The 14623-nt window shown below is 39.6% G+C and overlaps 4 protein-coding genes across 4 annotated transcripts; all 4 read right to left on the bottom strand.

Annotated features, from left to right (window-relative positions):
• Positions 1–238: 238 nt before the first annotated feature.
• Positions 239–865, bottom strand: LOC139655566 (uncharacterized). Its single transcript, XM_071533001.1, has one exon. The coding sequence runs from the start codon at positions 863–865 to the stop codon at positions 239–241; it is 627 nt and encodes a 208-aa protein (XP_071389102.1).
• Positions 866–4122: 3257 nt separating this feature from the next.
• Positions 4123–4725, bottom strand: LOC139655565 (uncharacterized). Its single transcript, XM_071533000.1, has one exon. The coding sequence runs from the start codon at positions 4723–4725 to the stop codon at positions 4123–4125; it is 603 nt and encodes a 200-aa protein (XP_071389101.1).
• Positions 4726–8386: 3661 nt separating this feature from the next.
• LOC139655564 (uncharacterized) lies at positions 8387–9025 on the bottom strand. The gene has a single exon (XM_071532999.1). The coding sequence runs from the start codon at positions 9023–9025 to the stop codon at positions 8387–8389; it is 639 nt and encodes a 212-aa protein (XP_071389100.1).
• Positions 9026–12958: 3933 nt separating this feature from the next.
• LOC139655563 (uncharacterized) lies at positions 12959–13600 on the bottom strand. The gene has a single exon (XM_071532998.1). The coding sequence runs from the start codon at positions 13598–13600 to the stop codon at positions 12959–12961; it is 642 nt and encodes a 213-aa protein (XP_071389099.1).
• Positions 13601–14623: the final 1023 nt, after the last annotated feature.

The raw sequence follows: 14623 nt of genomic DNA, 5'->3' as shown, positions 1-14623 counted from the left end.
GAGATCATGTAAATTATTCAGACATTTAGCTGCCTAGCAAGCTAGTTAGCCATTAGCTACAAAGTTTTAACACAATCATTTGTAAGCAATCTCAATGAATTTCAAGTTAAGATTCATTTATTCAACAAATTCAGCTGGTTAATTTGAGCATGACAAATTCAAATTTATGCAATTTGAATACAATGCTGTCACTAATTTATTTCCATATAGTTTTCCTATGTGACCGTAGCAAAGTCTCTCAAGCCTTTTGTTCCTCTGTTTTCTCCCCAGTCTGAGCTGCTGCTGGTTCACTGGGGGTCTGTTCTGGACAAAGCTCCTTGGTAGGATCCATCACAACAGGTGAAGGCAGCTTCAGGCACTCCAGCTGAGCCTTGTACTCCTCCATCTCCTCTGTCCCCACCTCCCTTCTCCTGCTGACCAGGTATGACCGCTGACTCTCCAACTCCACATCCCAGCGAATCATTATACAGTCTGGACAGGATGTATGGAGGAAGGTCCCGGTGAGATTGAACTGATTCCCCACGATGAAGGTGAAGGTACTGCCTTCGATTGAGATGTTGTAACTCTGATAATGGCACTTGCCACCAAAACTGGCGATTCGGGTGTAGGTGGTGGTGGAGGTTTCACTGGAGTTGGAAAAGTGGATGGTGGCACTGTCTTTAAGTTTGAGGGCCTCCAGGACTTCCAGGTCTTTATGGCTGCCTGCAACTAAAGCCCATCTTCCCTCCAAATGATGAGGTTCCAGTTGATCCAACGGCCTGAGCAGGTCTTCACAGGACAGAGGAGCTGAATGGCTCACAGACACGAAGGAGAGGAGAACGGTGGCACACAGAGTGAACATGACTCTGTAGACTGAAGTCATCATACACTGTCTGCTGTATTGTATGCAGGTCAATTTTTGAGGATATTTATATCTAGTCTCAGTTGCACTGTAGTGTCTAACTAAAAATGGAACTGGTAAAGAAGTTTGGCCGGTTTTATAGTGCAAGCTGTATCAGAAAACTGCAGTGTCGCAATATTAGTACCCGAGTACAGAGTCCCTTATCTACCTGTGGATTCTGTGAGTGCAAAACTAAAGAATGTTTTGAACACTGTGGGTCTTGATCATTTATATTGGAGCTTTACTTGTTTACTTGACTCACTTGGTTCACTGTTACATATTGTAAATAACATGGAAATACAAACACTATTTTGGTTTAGTTTTTTCTTCTTCTGAGTTGAAACAGAAAAAGACAATTCCCAGAAATGTTCACTGTTTACACTGGAATAAAATCTCCAATAATCATCTCCCACTTTGGCCAAGCTGACAACTGAACCACTGTTACTGCACCAGTAAACAGAGTCTACCTCCTCAGAGTCACTGACTACGTTTACATGGACTGCAACAATCCGATTATTGACCTTATTCTAAATAAGACAATATTTCGATTAAGGTGTATACATGTCTACAATGCACTTCAATAATGCGACTAAAATCGGAATACTCCATGTCTTAATTTGACTATTGCTTACTCCGACTATGACCTTATTCGGGTTAAGGTAATCAGAAAATGCTGTTTACATGGCAGTTTCTTATTCAGAGTATTGTCTTAATTAGGTTAATATCGGAATATTGTAGTCCATGTAAACGTGCTCATTGCCTGTGCTCATAATAATATACACAACAAGTATGCATACAATAGCTATGCATAATCTGGTTGATAATCAACATGGAGATCATGAGTATTTCTCTAATTTGTTGATTCTAGAGATGAAAGAGTGTACAGGCATCTCCCTTCAGGGTGTGAACTCTGATTCTGTGAATAATCCTTCAGCTGCTTTTGCTCTTCCCTGTGTAACAGAAATGTTGTGACAGGCTGAGATAAAGACTTTGGAGACCAGGGTTTTATAGATGTGCATACGTTCCCTTTTTAATGTTCTTTAATTATTGGCAAGTGATACATTAAAAGAGAATGAAGGTATTAATTAGCGGTCTGTGAATGAGAGCTGTAGACGCTTTCTCATTTTCTCATAGTATGTTAGCTAACTTGTTGTGGTGAAAACATCACTCACTCACGACTCAGTGCAAGGACTAAAGAAAGAATAAAAATCTCACCATCACTTTGTTTGGCATGGTGTATTAACTGCTTGGTTGTGAACTCTTGCAATGAAAAGTATGGAAAGAGATCGGTGCCACCGCAGATTGTATTTGAATTGCAGAACTTTGAACTGATCATGCTCATATTGAACAGTTGAATTAAAGAAATGAATTTGATGAATACATCAACTCAAAAATGTATTTTGTATGGCTCAATTTGAAATTGAATAAAGTGGCCTGAAACTGAATGAGATTATTATTACATTTGAATTTAACCTTAATTTCAAATTCAGTTTTCCCAATTCCAAGTCAGATTGAGTTCTCAGAGACATGCCTCTCTGTAAAAGGGCCTTTTTTTGCCCTGAATGTTCTTCTTCACTTAGCCAACCATAAGCCATGTGGCATGGTGTCTTGAGTCTCATTCTCCCCACTTGTTGAACAAGATGCAAATTTTGTTATGTTACTGAATGAATCAATTGTGTTGGGAACATCATGTCAGCCTGATAAATCAAGCTAAAATTGACCATTGTCTAAAAAGCTTGAACATTTGGCCAAGTTAAGCTACTTGACAGCTGTTGGTTAGGTAGTGACTAATGGCAAAATACCTAATTCTGGCAGGACTAAAGGCTGAAATATAGTTCTGCGTCTTAGTGATGCTGTAGCATACTTGTGGTATCTACAGCAGTGCGAGCATTTTATAGTTCTGGTTAAATTCACTTGAACACATTGTTTTATCACTCACTTTGAGTGATAAAACGTTGTCATTGGGTTGACAATAGGAAATAATGTCTAGGTTCTTCTTTCTCGACACAACCTGTCAGCTCCGCGACTCAGTTTAAACTGTATGTGCTTGTCATTTGATTATACTTTTGTTTAATGTGTCCCGGCTTCCCGGTTGAGTGGAGTTTTCCGTTTTTAAGCACGGCGATTGGCCCGAAGGTCCAAACCAAGCCAATAGTTTAAACTCCTAAAACAGGTACAACCACCGGTACTGCTCTGTATTTACTTTTCCCACGGCGCAGCCGAGGGATCACTGGTCAAATTCAGGTCAGGCAGTCAGGCAGTCAGTCAGGTAACGCTTAGTGAGATGTCGCTTCGTGAGATGGCCTCTAGAGGGCATCTTTGACTAAGAGATGGCCTCTCACCTATGGACTAAATGCCACTACACCGCAACTAAATACGGTTGTCACTCCTCATTGGAGCTTAATCCTGTTAAGTTCACACAGTTCGGTTATTAAGGAGAGAACCGCGTTCTACAACCGAACTCACTCCCTGAAAATTCAGGTACTGACTACTGATTCGGTTAGTCCGAGTGGTGTGTACCAGAACCGCATTTAATTACAAATTGAGTTGTACAAATTCGCTTTGTGGATTCATTTATTCAACAAATTAATTTTTTTAAATTCAACTGGTTAATATGAGCATTGCAAATTCAAATTTACGCAATTCCAATATAATGCTGGCACTAATTTATTTCCATATACATTTCCAAATATGTGTCCAGTGAATGTTTTCAGTGACTCTGAGGGATACAAACATTCCAGCACTATCCCCCTGTCTCACCACATTAAATTCCCCTCTGAGGCATGAATAAGCTCAATGACTGATACAACACATTGGATAAAATTAATATTTGCAATGTTGCTTCAAATGAGCTGAAAAATATCAGCTTTTCTCTGATGGTTCCATTTGAATACAAAAAGTCATTGCCATACACAGAAAAATGTACAGGTAACAAATATTAGTCTGTTCTAACACAAAATGACACAAAGACTGATTGCTCAACCTCTCTCCTGCATTACATCAGGTACAACACAGAAATAGGACATGCAAACAAAATAAATCCCATCAAGCCATGCTGTGTGAACAATGGTCAAGAGGTGATTTCAGGGTGGCATCACTCATTGTCAAAAAATATTTACTGCATTACTCTAGTTAACTGAAGATTTCCAGGTAAATATGAAGGGATAAAGATCATTTACCATAAATCACCCACTGACTTTGACATACAGTTTATTCACACTATGTGACCATAGCAAAGTCTCTCAAGCCTTTTGTTCGTCTGTTTTCTCCCCAGTCTGAGCTGCTGCTGGTTCACTGGGGGTCTGTTCTGGACAAAGCTCCTTGGTAGGATCCATCACGACAGGTGGAGGCAGCTCCAGGCACTCCAGCTGAGCCTTGTACTCCTCCATCTCCTTCGGCTCCACCTCCCTCCTCCTGCTGATCAGGTGCGAACGCTGCCTTTCCAACTCCCCATCCCATCTAACCACCACACAGTCTGGACAGGATGTATGGAGGAAGGTCCCAGTTAGACTGAACCGATTCCTCACGTCCAAGGTAAAGGTGCTGCCTTTGACTGAGATGTTGTAAGTCTTGTACTGGCACTTGCCACCAGAACTGACAATTCGGGTGTAGGTGGCGGTGGAGTTTGCACTGAAGTTGGAGAAGTGGATGGTGGCGCTGTCTCTACTTTTGAGGGTCTCCAGGGATGGCGGGTGGTTCAGGCTGCCTGAAACTAAAGCCCAGCTGCCCTCCAAATGAGGAGGTTCCAGTTGATCCAAAGGCCTGAGCAGGTCTTCACAGGACAGAGGAGCTGAATGGCTCACAGACATGAAGGAGAGGAGAACGGTGGCACACAGAGTGAACATGACTCTGTATATTGAGGTAACACACAGTCTGTTGTATTTTATGCAGGTAAATTCTTTGAGGATATTTATATCTAGTCCCAGTTGCACTGTAGTGTCTAACTAAAAATGGGACTGGTAAAGAAGTTTAGCCGGTTTTATAGTGCAAGCTGTATCAGAAAACTGCAGTGTCGCAATATCAGTACCCGAGTACAGAGTCCCTTATCTACCTGTGGATTCTGTGATTGCAAAACTAAAGATCTGACATCTGACCATCTGACAATGACATACAATTTACAATTCACAGAAATGTTCACTGTTTACACTGGAATAAAATCTCCAATAATCACCTCCCACTTTGGCCAAGCTGACAACTGAACCACTGTCACTGCACCAGTAAACAGAGTCTACCTCCTCAGAGTCATTGCCTGTGTTCATAATAATATACAGAACAAGTATGCATACAATAGTTATGCATAATCTGGTTGATAATCAACATGGAGATCATGAGTGTTTCTCTAATTTGTTGATTCTAGAGATGAAAGAGTGTACAGGCATCTCCCTTCAGGGTGTGAACTCTGATTCTGTGAATAATCCTTCAGCTGCTTTTGCTCTTCCCTGTGTAACAGAAATGTTGTGACAGGCTGAGATAAAGACTTTGGAGACCAGGGTTTTATAGATGTGCATACGTTCCCTTTTTAATGTTCTTTAATTATTGGCAAGTGATACATTAAAAGAGAATGAGGGTATTAATTAGCGGTCTGTGAATGAGAGCTGTAGACGCTTTCTCATTTTCTCATAGTATGTTAGCTAACTTGTTGTGGTGAAAACATCACTCACTCACGACTCAGTGCAAGGACTAAAGAAAGAATAAAAATCTCACCATCACTTTGTTTGGCATGGTGTATTAACTGCTTGGTTGTGAACTCTTGCAATGAAAAGTATGGAAAGAGATCGGTGCCACCGCAGATTGTATTTGAATTGCAGAACTTTGAACTGATCATGCTCATATTGAACAGTTGAATTAAAGAAATGAATTTGATGAATACATCAACTCAAAAATGTATTTTGTATGGCTCAATTTGAAATTGAATAAAGTGGCCTGAAACTGAATGAGATTATTATTACATTTGAATTTAACCTTAATTTCAAATTCAGTTTTCCCAATTCCAAGTCAGATTGAGTTCTCAGAGACATGCCTCTCTGTAAAAGGGCCTTTTTTTGCCCTGAATGTTCTTCTTCACTTAGCCAACCATAAGCCACGTGGCATGGTGTCTTGAGTCTCATTCTCCCCACTTGTTGAACAAGATGCAAATTTTGTTATGTTACTGAATGAATCAATTGTGTTGGGAACATCATGTCAGCCTGATAAATCAAGCTAAAATTGACCATTGTCTAAAAAGCCTGAACATTTGGCCAAGTTAAGCTACTTGACAGCTGTTGGCTAGGTAGTGACTAATGGCAAAATTACCTAATTCTGGCAGGACTAAAGGCTGAAATATAGTTCTGCGTCTTAGTGATACTGTAGCATACTTGTGGTGAGCATTTTGTAGTTCTGCATTGGTGGTTCTGCGTGTTGACCGCTGAAACACTAGACAACAGTGTACAGTTTTATTACTTTTGTTGTAACAAAGGAAGGCGAAAAAGAAAAGCGGCTCAGCGGACCAATCACAGTTCTTGCAGTCTTGCGTCGCCCTATGTGCAGTTACATTTTTACGGCGTATGGCGACACTTCGATGCTGGAGTATAAATCAGCCTCAAGTCATGCTATGCTCTGTCAGATGACTGCTGCCATACCTATCGCATCTCACTGCACTGATTTGGCGGTCTATTTAAAAGCCTTCACACTCATATTGACTCTGTACGCTGACATGTGCTCTGCCACTGTTACTGCTGCTGCTATTTGCAAGAGCCTCTTCCTCACCAACCTCCACCTGCTTTGGTTCTGCTCTGTTTGTATGCACCCTAGAGGGTCTTTATTTCTAAGTTAATCCCCATTGTAGTATTATTCGCTGTGCTTCCTGCATCTTATTTATCATTATGTTTAACTATGCTGTTATGTATTACTGCAGCAGGGAGCCCAAGAACCATACCGCCAAGTGTAACTCTATTGCCGTCTCTATTTGCAATAAATGGTTAAGCTATGACATGAATGATTCCTGACATAACTAGCTTGCTGAGCAGCTAAATATATAGAAAAAATACTAATTTACACAATTTCTTCTTAAAGCATTACCATGTTTTACCCCTCATTGTAGTGATAACACATTTAACATACTTAAGCAATATGTTACCCAACTAATGCGAAATTTAAAATAATACTAGCTGTCTGCAAGGTAGAAGACTGATGTGCTGAGTCTTCTGTGCAGCCCAGTAGTGGTAGCTCTAGCTTCAAGTCAGCCTAAAGAGCGCTAAGTAATGAGCACAGCCTGATAGGCAGCCCAGTACTAGCAGACTACTTCCAGACTTCCTAGCTTATCTCTACAGGTTTGCTGGAAGGCAGCACTGCAAAAAACAGCCATCTTAACAAGTCACTTAGTCTCATATTGAGCCTCCAAATCTTATTTTTCTTAAACCAGGAGAACAATTCTGCCAATGGGGTGAGATAACTCCACTTGTTTGTAATGCAGTTTCACTTGTTTTAGGAATTTTGTAGAAATTAGTGTCAGTATCTTGAAACAAGTCAGAATAAGGCAAAATCACTGCACTACTATCAAGGAAATTACACTTGATTCTATAAAATTCTTGAAACAACTTGATTTGCATTGGAAAAAAGTGAAATTATCTAACTCCACTGGCAGATTTTTTCACTCACTTCAAGAAAATTACAATTTTAGGACTCAATAATAGACTAAATGACTTGTTAAGATGGAGATTTTTTGCAGTGAGCCTGTGGTCATTACTTACCATTTTTTAGGCTTTGATCTCATAGGACGCGTTTTTTCCATCTTCAAATGCAAAGCTCATGTGAGCATTGCTAGTAACAGAGAGAGCACAAGTGCAATGGGTGCAAGGAGCATTAAATCATTTTCATTGATATGCAACTATCTAATAGCATTAGCTAACTAACCTGAAGTAAAAAAAAAAAGGATAACGTTGAAAATAAAAATGGACAATATTGCTAGCAAAAGCTCTGCTTGTGTTTGAACAACAAGAGGATATGCCATCCAGGCACTGCTTTTTTCTTTTTCTGTCTGACATTTACATAATGTGAGGCACGGCTAATGTTGAGAGATGTTCAACTTGGAGTGCCTAGGACAGCATCCAAAACACACCATGTCCAAAACATGAGGCAGATTGTAGGAAACATGCACCTGCCATGACCAAACCATTGAAAACAAATTCAAAAAGCCGCAGTCATGTTCAAAAATGACATGCCACATGGCTGTGTGAAGAGTGTGACACACACAAAATGACACAAAGACTGATTGCTCAACTTTGCTCTTGCTTTACTGTTGCTTAATGACAACACAGAAATAGGACATGCAAACAAAACAAATCCCATTAAGCCATGCTGTGTTGGCAGTGGTCAAGAGGTGATTTGAGGGCGGCATCCCTAGTTGCCAAAAACTGTAATTAACTGAAGATTTCCAGGCAAATATAAAGGGATAAAGATAATTTACCATCTGACATTGACATACAATGTATTCACACTATGTGACCGGATATCATGTAGCAAAGTCTCTCAAGCCTTTTGTTCCTCTGTTTTCTCCCCAGTCTGAGCTGCTGCTGGTTCACTGGGGGTCTGTTCTGGACAAAGCTCCTTGGTAGGATCCATCACGACAGGTGGAGGCAGCTTCAGGCACTCCAGCTGAGCCTTGTACTCCTCCATCTCCTTCGGCTCCACCTCCCTCCTCCTGCTGATCAGGTACAAGTCCAATGACTTATTCTTCCTCAACTCCTCAATCTCCAAGTGAATCACCACACAGTCTGGGCAGGATGTATGGAGGAAGGTCCCAGTGAAGTTAATGTTATCCCTGACATCGAAGGTGAAGGTGCTGCCTTCTATTGAGATGTTGAAAGGAAAGTACTGGCACTTGTCACCAACACGGTTGATTTGAGTGTAGGCGTAATTGGAAGTTTCACTGGAGTTGCAGAAGTCAACTGTGACACTGTCTCTGCGTTTGAGGGCCTCCAGGGCCGCTGGGTCTCTAAAACTGCCTGCAACTAAAGCCCACCTTCCCTCCATAGGACCAGCTTCCAGTTGATCCAAAGGCCTGAGCAGGTGTTCACAGGACAGAGGAGCTGAATGGCTCACAGACATGAAGTAGAGGAGAACGGTGGCACACAGAGTGAACATGTCTCTGTACACTGAAGTCATCATACACTGTCTCCTGTATTGCATGCAGGTCAATTTTTGAGGATATCTCTTCTTGTCCTCAGTTGTTGTCTCACTAAGAATGGGGTTGGTTCAGGGTTAGTTATGTCAGGAAACTCCACAGTTTCGCAATACTATCAGTACCAGGGAACAGAGTCCCTTTTTCTACCTGTGGATTCTCTGATTGTGAAATGAAAGAATGTTTTGAAAACTGTGGGTCTTAATTAATAATGTCTCTCTCTTACCTGAGATATTGTTGTGGGTTCACTATTTACTGTAAATAAAACCACTATTCTGGTGTTTTACATTGTTCTGGATTGAAAGAGAACAGGATCATTTCCAGAAATGTTCAGTGTTAGTAACTCTATGAACTGGGTACATAAACAATGATTAAACTGGTAATCATCTACAACTGAACCACCAGTATTTTCACTGCCCAGTTTTCATTGCATTTGCTTGTAATAACTAGGATGCTGTCGGGGGCCGACAGCAAAGGTATATCCCCGAAATTCTCAAATCCTCAAAGTTCCCATTAAGTCAAATGTAAAAAAAAGCCATTCAATAATCACAAAATAAGACTCCATTGTTAATCTTCCCAATTATATTGGTTGTATGTACCAACTATTTTTATTTCGCCAAATAACATTTTTCCTTCTGGGCTAATCTAAAGTTCATTATATTATTATTACTCCTAAACACTCCAAAATAAATGGATATAATCCTCTAGGGATTGTCTCCCCAATTTTAAAGGGTATGTACCTTAACTATTTTTTTAACACTCAATAATAAATTTAACTAATTAAATATAGCCACTAGCATCAACTCAAATTGCTGCTGCTGGGCAAATTTTGGTCGGATCTGTATAGAAATTGGTGTGCATGTTCGACATATGGATTAGAACATGATTACCAAGTGTCATAGCGATTGGTGAAATTCTGTTTGAGTTATAAGCCAAAATAATAATAATAATAATAATAATGATAACTTTATTTGTATAGCACTTTTCTAAAAACAATGTTTACAAAGTGCTTTACATACAATAAAACGCAAAAGCAGCAATAATAGAATGTCATAGACCACGCCCACTTTCACTAATGATGCCCAAACACCAGATTTTGACAAGGACATGGTCCGAGAGCATGTGTACGGAAGTTTGTGCAATTTCACCAATTGGATTAGGAGATACAGTTTTCTGGCCCTTGTGGCGCCCCCTATTGGTCAATATTTGAATGGCTTTGCACACATGTTCATTCATTATATGTGAACATGTTGTTTAAGTTTCATGATGATTGGACCATCTATCACAAATTTATAACAATTTAGCCTATAGGCCACGCCTTCTTCACAACTTTAAGAGTTAATATCTTCAAAACTACAGTAGATATCAACAATTTATAAATAAAATTTAAAGAGCTTGGACCATAGATGCTAATGATCGATTTTGGTGGTCAAATGGTGTCGGAGGAAATGGTAAAAATGTGTTTTTCAAATAATTCAAAATATCTCAAAAATTTTCCAGGCAAACCTTGAGGGTCCTTATGGCAAATTTGCGGATGTGGCGGTGGGTGGGGTGAATCCATAATATCCCCGAAACTCATTTTGGGAATATAATTATGCATACAGAAAAAAACATATAAATCCAAACAATAGTTATGCATAATCTGGTTAATGGAGATCATGAGTATTTCTTTAATTCATTGATTCTAGAGATGAAATAGTGTCCATGCATCTCCCTTCAGGGTATGAACTCTATGATTCTGTTTATCATTCCTTCACTTGCTTTTTTCCTAACAGAAATGTTACGATAAAGTGAGATCAAGACTTTGGAGACCAGGGTTTTATAGTTGTGCACATATTCCTTTAATGATATTCTTTAATTATTGACAATTGATACATTAAGAGGGTATTAATTACTGGTCTGTGAATAATAGCTGTCAACTCTTTCATTTTCTCATCGTATGTTAACTAATTTGTTGTGGTGAAAACATCTGAGTGCAATGACTTAAAAAAAAAAAAGGAGTTTAAAAAGCTCACCTCTTTGGCACACTTGGTTTTGAACTCTTGCAATGAAAAGTATGGAAAGAGATCAATGCCAGCAAAGTTGAATAATTGAAAATATATATATATATATTTGTTGTATAAATGAATTCAAAAATTGAATTTGTGAGCCTCAGTTAAAATTAATAAAGTTGCTAGAAACTGAATGAAATTCTAATTGAATGTAACTTCAATTACGCGTACGCGTTTGCAAGATGGCTGTCACACGTATCCTGCGTCGCTCAGAGTGTTCTTTGTACACGTCCTCAAAAACTAACGCCTGGTGTTTTGTCCACAAAAACCTCCAGTCGGACAAAAATGACACAGATGAGACAGATGAGTATGTGAACAATGCCGTTCACAACGCAACCCCTTTGTGTACGTGTAGAGCAATAAAACTGAAGTGTGTTTCCAGCCTTAGGTGTCAGGCTTCAGCTCAGATTTGGGTTTGGGGTTTAGTTACTCTGTAACAAGTTACTTTTCCATACACTACTCCTGCTAAAGAATCCATTGCTCTGTTACATCGGCTGCTTCTGTCAGTTCCCAACTCCCCAAATACAACTCACCCTTAAAGCTTATAGCGCCCCATTGCAACAGCCGTGATCACATAGGAAGCGTTTTTCTAATGCTCAAATGGAAAGCGCAGTTGTGAGAGTTGCTAGTAACTTGAAAGCGCAAGAGCGCAATGGGTGCAAGGAGCGTTACATCATTCTTATTATTATGCAAAAATATAATTAGCATTAGCTAGCTAACCTGGAGTAAAAAACCAAGAGAAGTTAGCAATGTCTCTGCTTGTGCTTGAATGAGAGGATGAGGAGCCCATGGAGAATGGAGTAATAAAGTTAACATTACTCACCAGGAAACTAAATGCTGCAACTAGGTGCATACAAGGCTCAATACATCAGTTTGCTAACCTGCAGACAGCTAGAAGTGTTTAAAAGCAGCGTATTGAAGCCTGGTGGGCCTAGTTGTTTGCAGCATCGTCACATTTGGACATTTAGCAGTGGGCAACAATTGGGCAGAATATCACTGAACTAGGCTATGTTTACATGCACTATTACCAGAGTTAAGGATAAACACAAAATGATTTAGAAGAAATCATTTCATTATCCAAACATTTAGCTGCCTGACAAGCTAATCACTACCTAGCTAACAGCTATCAGCTAAGTAGGCTACATGTTCACGCCTTTTAGACAGCAGTCCATTTTAACTTGAGGTGACGAGCAAGGCACAGTGCCACATGGTTTGTGTTTGGCTGAATCAAAGTGTGTGTGTGTGTGAACTGCATTTAAAATTAAAGTTTAATTGGTTCAATTATTCAACAAGTTTATTTTTTTATTCAACTGTTCAACATGAGCATGACAAATTCAAAATGATCTAATTCAAATACAATGTCAATGTTTGCAGTGAATGTTTCCATGACTCTAATGAGACACACAAACTTTCTGCCATTATCCCCCTGTCTAAATTGCTCAGCTGTCAGACATGAATAAACTCAATGATTGATACAATGCGTTGGATAAAATTCAGATTTGCTTCAAATGATCTGAAAAACTTTTGCTTTTTCCAAAAATTCACTACCGATGATGACAGAAACGTTAACACATGTCTGTGTTTCCAATACAAATTAAAAAAGACTGATTGCTCAACCTCTCTCCTGCATTATATCAGGTATATGTCTGCCAATACTGACACTGAAACAGGACATGCTCTGTTGGCAATGGTCAAGAGGTGATTTGAGGGCGACATCACTCATTGCCAAAAATTATTTACTGCATTCCTCTAGTTAACTTAAGTTTTCCAGGTAAATATGAAGGGATAAAGATAATTTACCATCTGCACAAAGCACACACTGACTTTGGCATACAGTTTATTCACACTATGTGACCATAGCAAAGTCTCTCAAGCCTTTTGTTCCTCTGTTTTCTCCCCAGTCTGAGCTGCTGCTGGTTCACTGGGGGTCTGTTCTGGACAAAGCTCCTTGCTAGGATCCATGACGACAGGTGAAGGCAGATTCAGGCACTCCAGCTGAGCCTTGTACTCCTCCATCTCCTTTGTCCCCACCTCCCTCCTCCTGCTGACCAAGTACAAATGCAGTGACACCCCATTCCACGACTCCATGTCCCAGCGCAACACCAGACAGTCTCGGCAGGATGTATGGAGCAATGTTCCAGTGAGGTTCATCCGATCCCCCACATTGTAGGTCAAGACGCCGCCTTCTACTGACATGCTGTATGGCTGATACTGGCACTTGTCACCAACACGGTCGATTTGGGTGTAGGTGAAGTTGGAGGTTTCGTTGGAGTTGGAGACGGAGACGTCAATAGTAATACTGCTTACACATTTGAGGCTCTCCAGGGATGGCAGGTGGCTCAGGCTGCTTGCAACTAAAGCCCATCTGCCCTGCATAGGACCAGGTTCCAGTTGATCCAAAGGCCTGAGCAGGTCTTCACAGGACAGAGGAGCTGAATGGCTCACAGACATGAAGTAGAGAAGAACGGTGGTACACAGAGCAAACATGTCTCTGTACACTGAAGTCATCATACATATATGTCTAGTCTCAGTTGCACTGTAGTGTCTAACTAAATATGGGGCTGATAAAGAGGTTTGTCCAGTTTTATAGTGCCAGTTCTATCAGTTTCACAACACCACCAGTAAACAGAGTCCTTTATCGACCTGTGGATTCTGATTGCAAAATGAAGGAATGTTTTGAATACTGGTGGTCAGTGGTGGAAAAAGTACTCAAATCTTTACTTAAGTAAAAGTAGCAATACCATAATGGAAAAATACTTTAAAAAAATCATTAAAAGTAAGTCTTCAGTAAACGTGTATAAGTATTAAAATGTACTTAAGTATCAAATGTACTTAAGTCTCAGAAGTACTCATTCTGAAGAATGGTCACTTTCAGAGTGTTCAATTATTGATGCATGTAACTAATAATTTAATATTGTAGGTCTAACTGCTCCACATACTGTTAGGGAGTTTTAACGCTAAAATAATGCAACAGATGCAACATATTTTATGAGCTTATTGAATGTTTTGCATGTAAAACCTTAGTAAGAGTAGAAAGTACAATGTTTCCCTCTGAAATGTAGTGGAGTAAAAGTATAGTGTCACAAAATGGAAATACTCAAGTAAAGTGCCAGCACCCAGTCACGTAGTCTCTTTTTAATCACTAGGGTCATTTTCTCATGACTTCTGCATGCTAGTATGTTCAAAACGCTCACATTTTGGGTGTTATATGAAACTGGGAAAACTGCTAACACCTATTTTTTTTACTTTATGTTTACATTATCTTATCCTTTCTTTTTCTCTCTTCCTTTCTCTTCATCATAGGTTGGAACAAACATGGTGGAGTATCTCCACAGCTGAGGTGTCAAGCCATTATGTTATGGACTTTTTATGGGCTTGTTTAATGTTACTATTGATATTGTTATTGACTCCAGTTTAATAGTGTCTCTGGTAAAACTTGTAAAAGTAATTAATTTTAAAGAGTTTAAAATGCAGTGTTTAAAATATATATATATATATATATATATTCATTGTTGTTATTAATGATTGTTATTT

Source organism: Centroberyx affinis, unplaced genomic scaffold, assembly GCF_046629955.1.
Source record: "Centroberyx affinis isolate AG114_WGS23_722 - 3 ecotype Tasmania unplaced genomic scaffold, CSIRO-AGI_Caff_v1 ptg002306l_1, whole genome shotgun sequence".
NCBI lineage: Eukaryota > Metazoa > Chordata > Actinopteri > Beryciformes > Berycidae > Centroberyx > Centroberyx affinis.
Note: the sequence above shows the minus strand (reverse complement) of the source record. Positions and strands in the feature narration are given on the sequence as shown.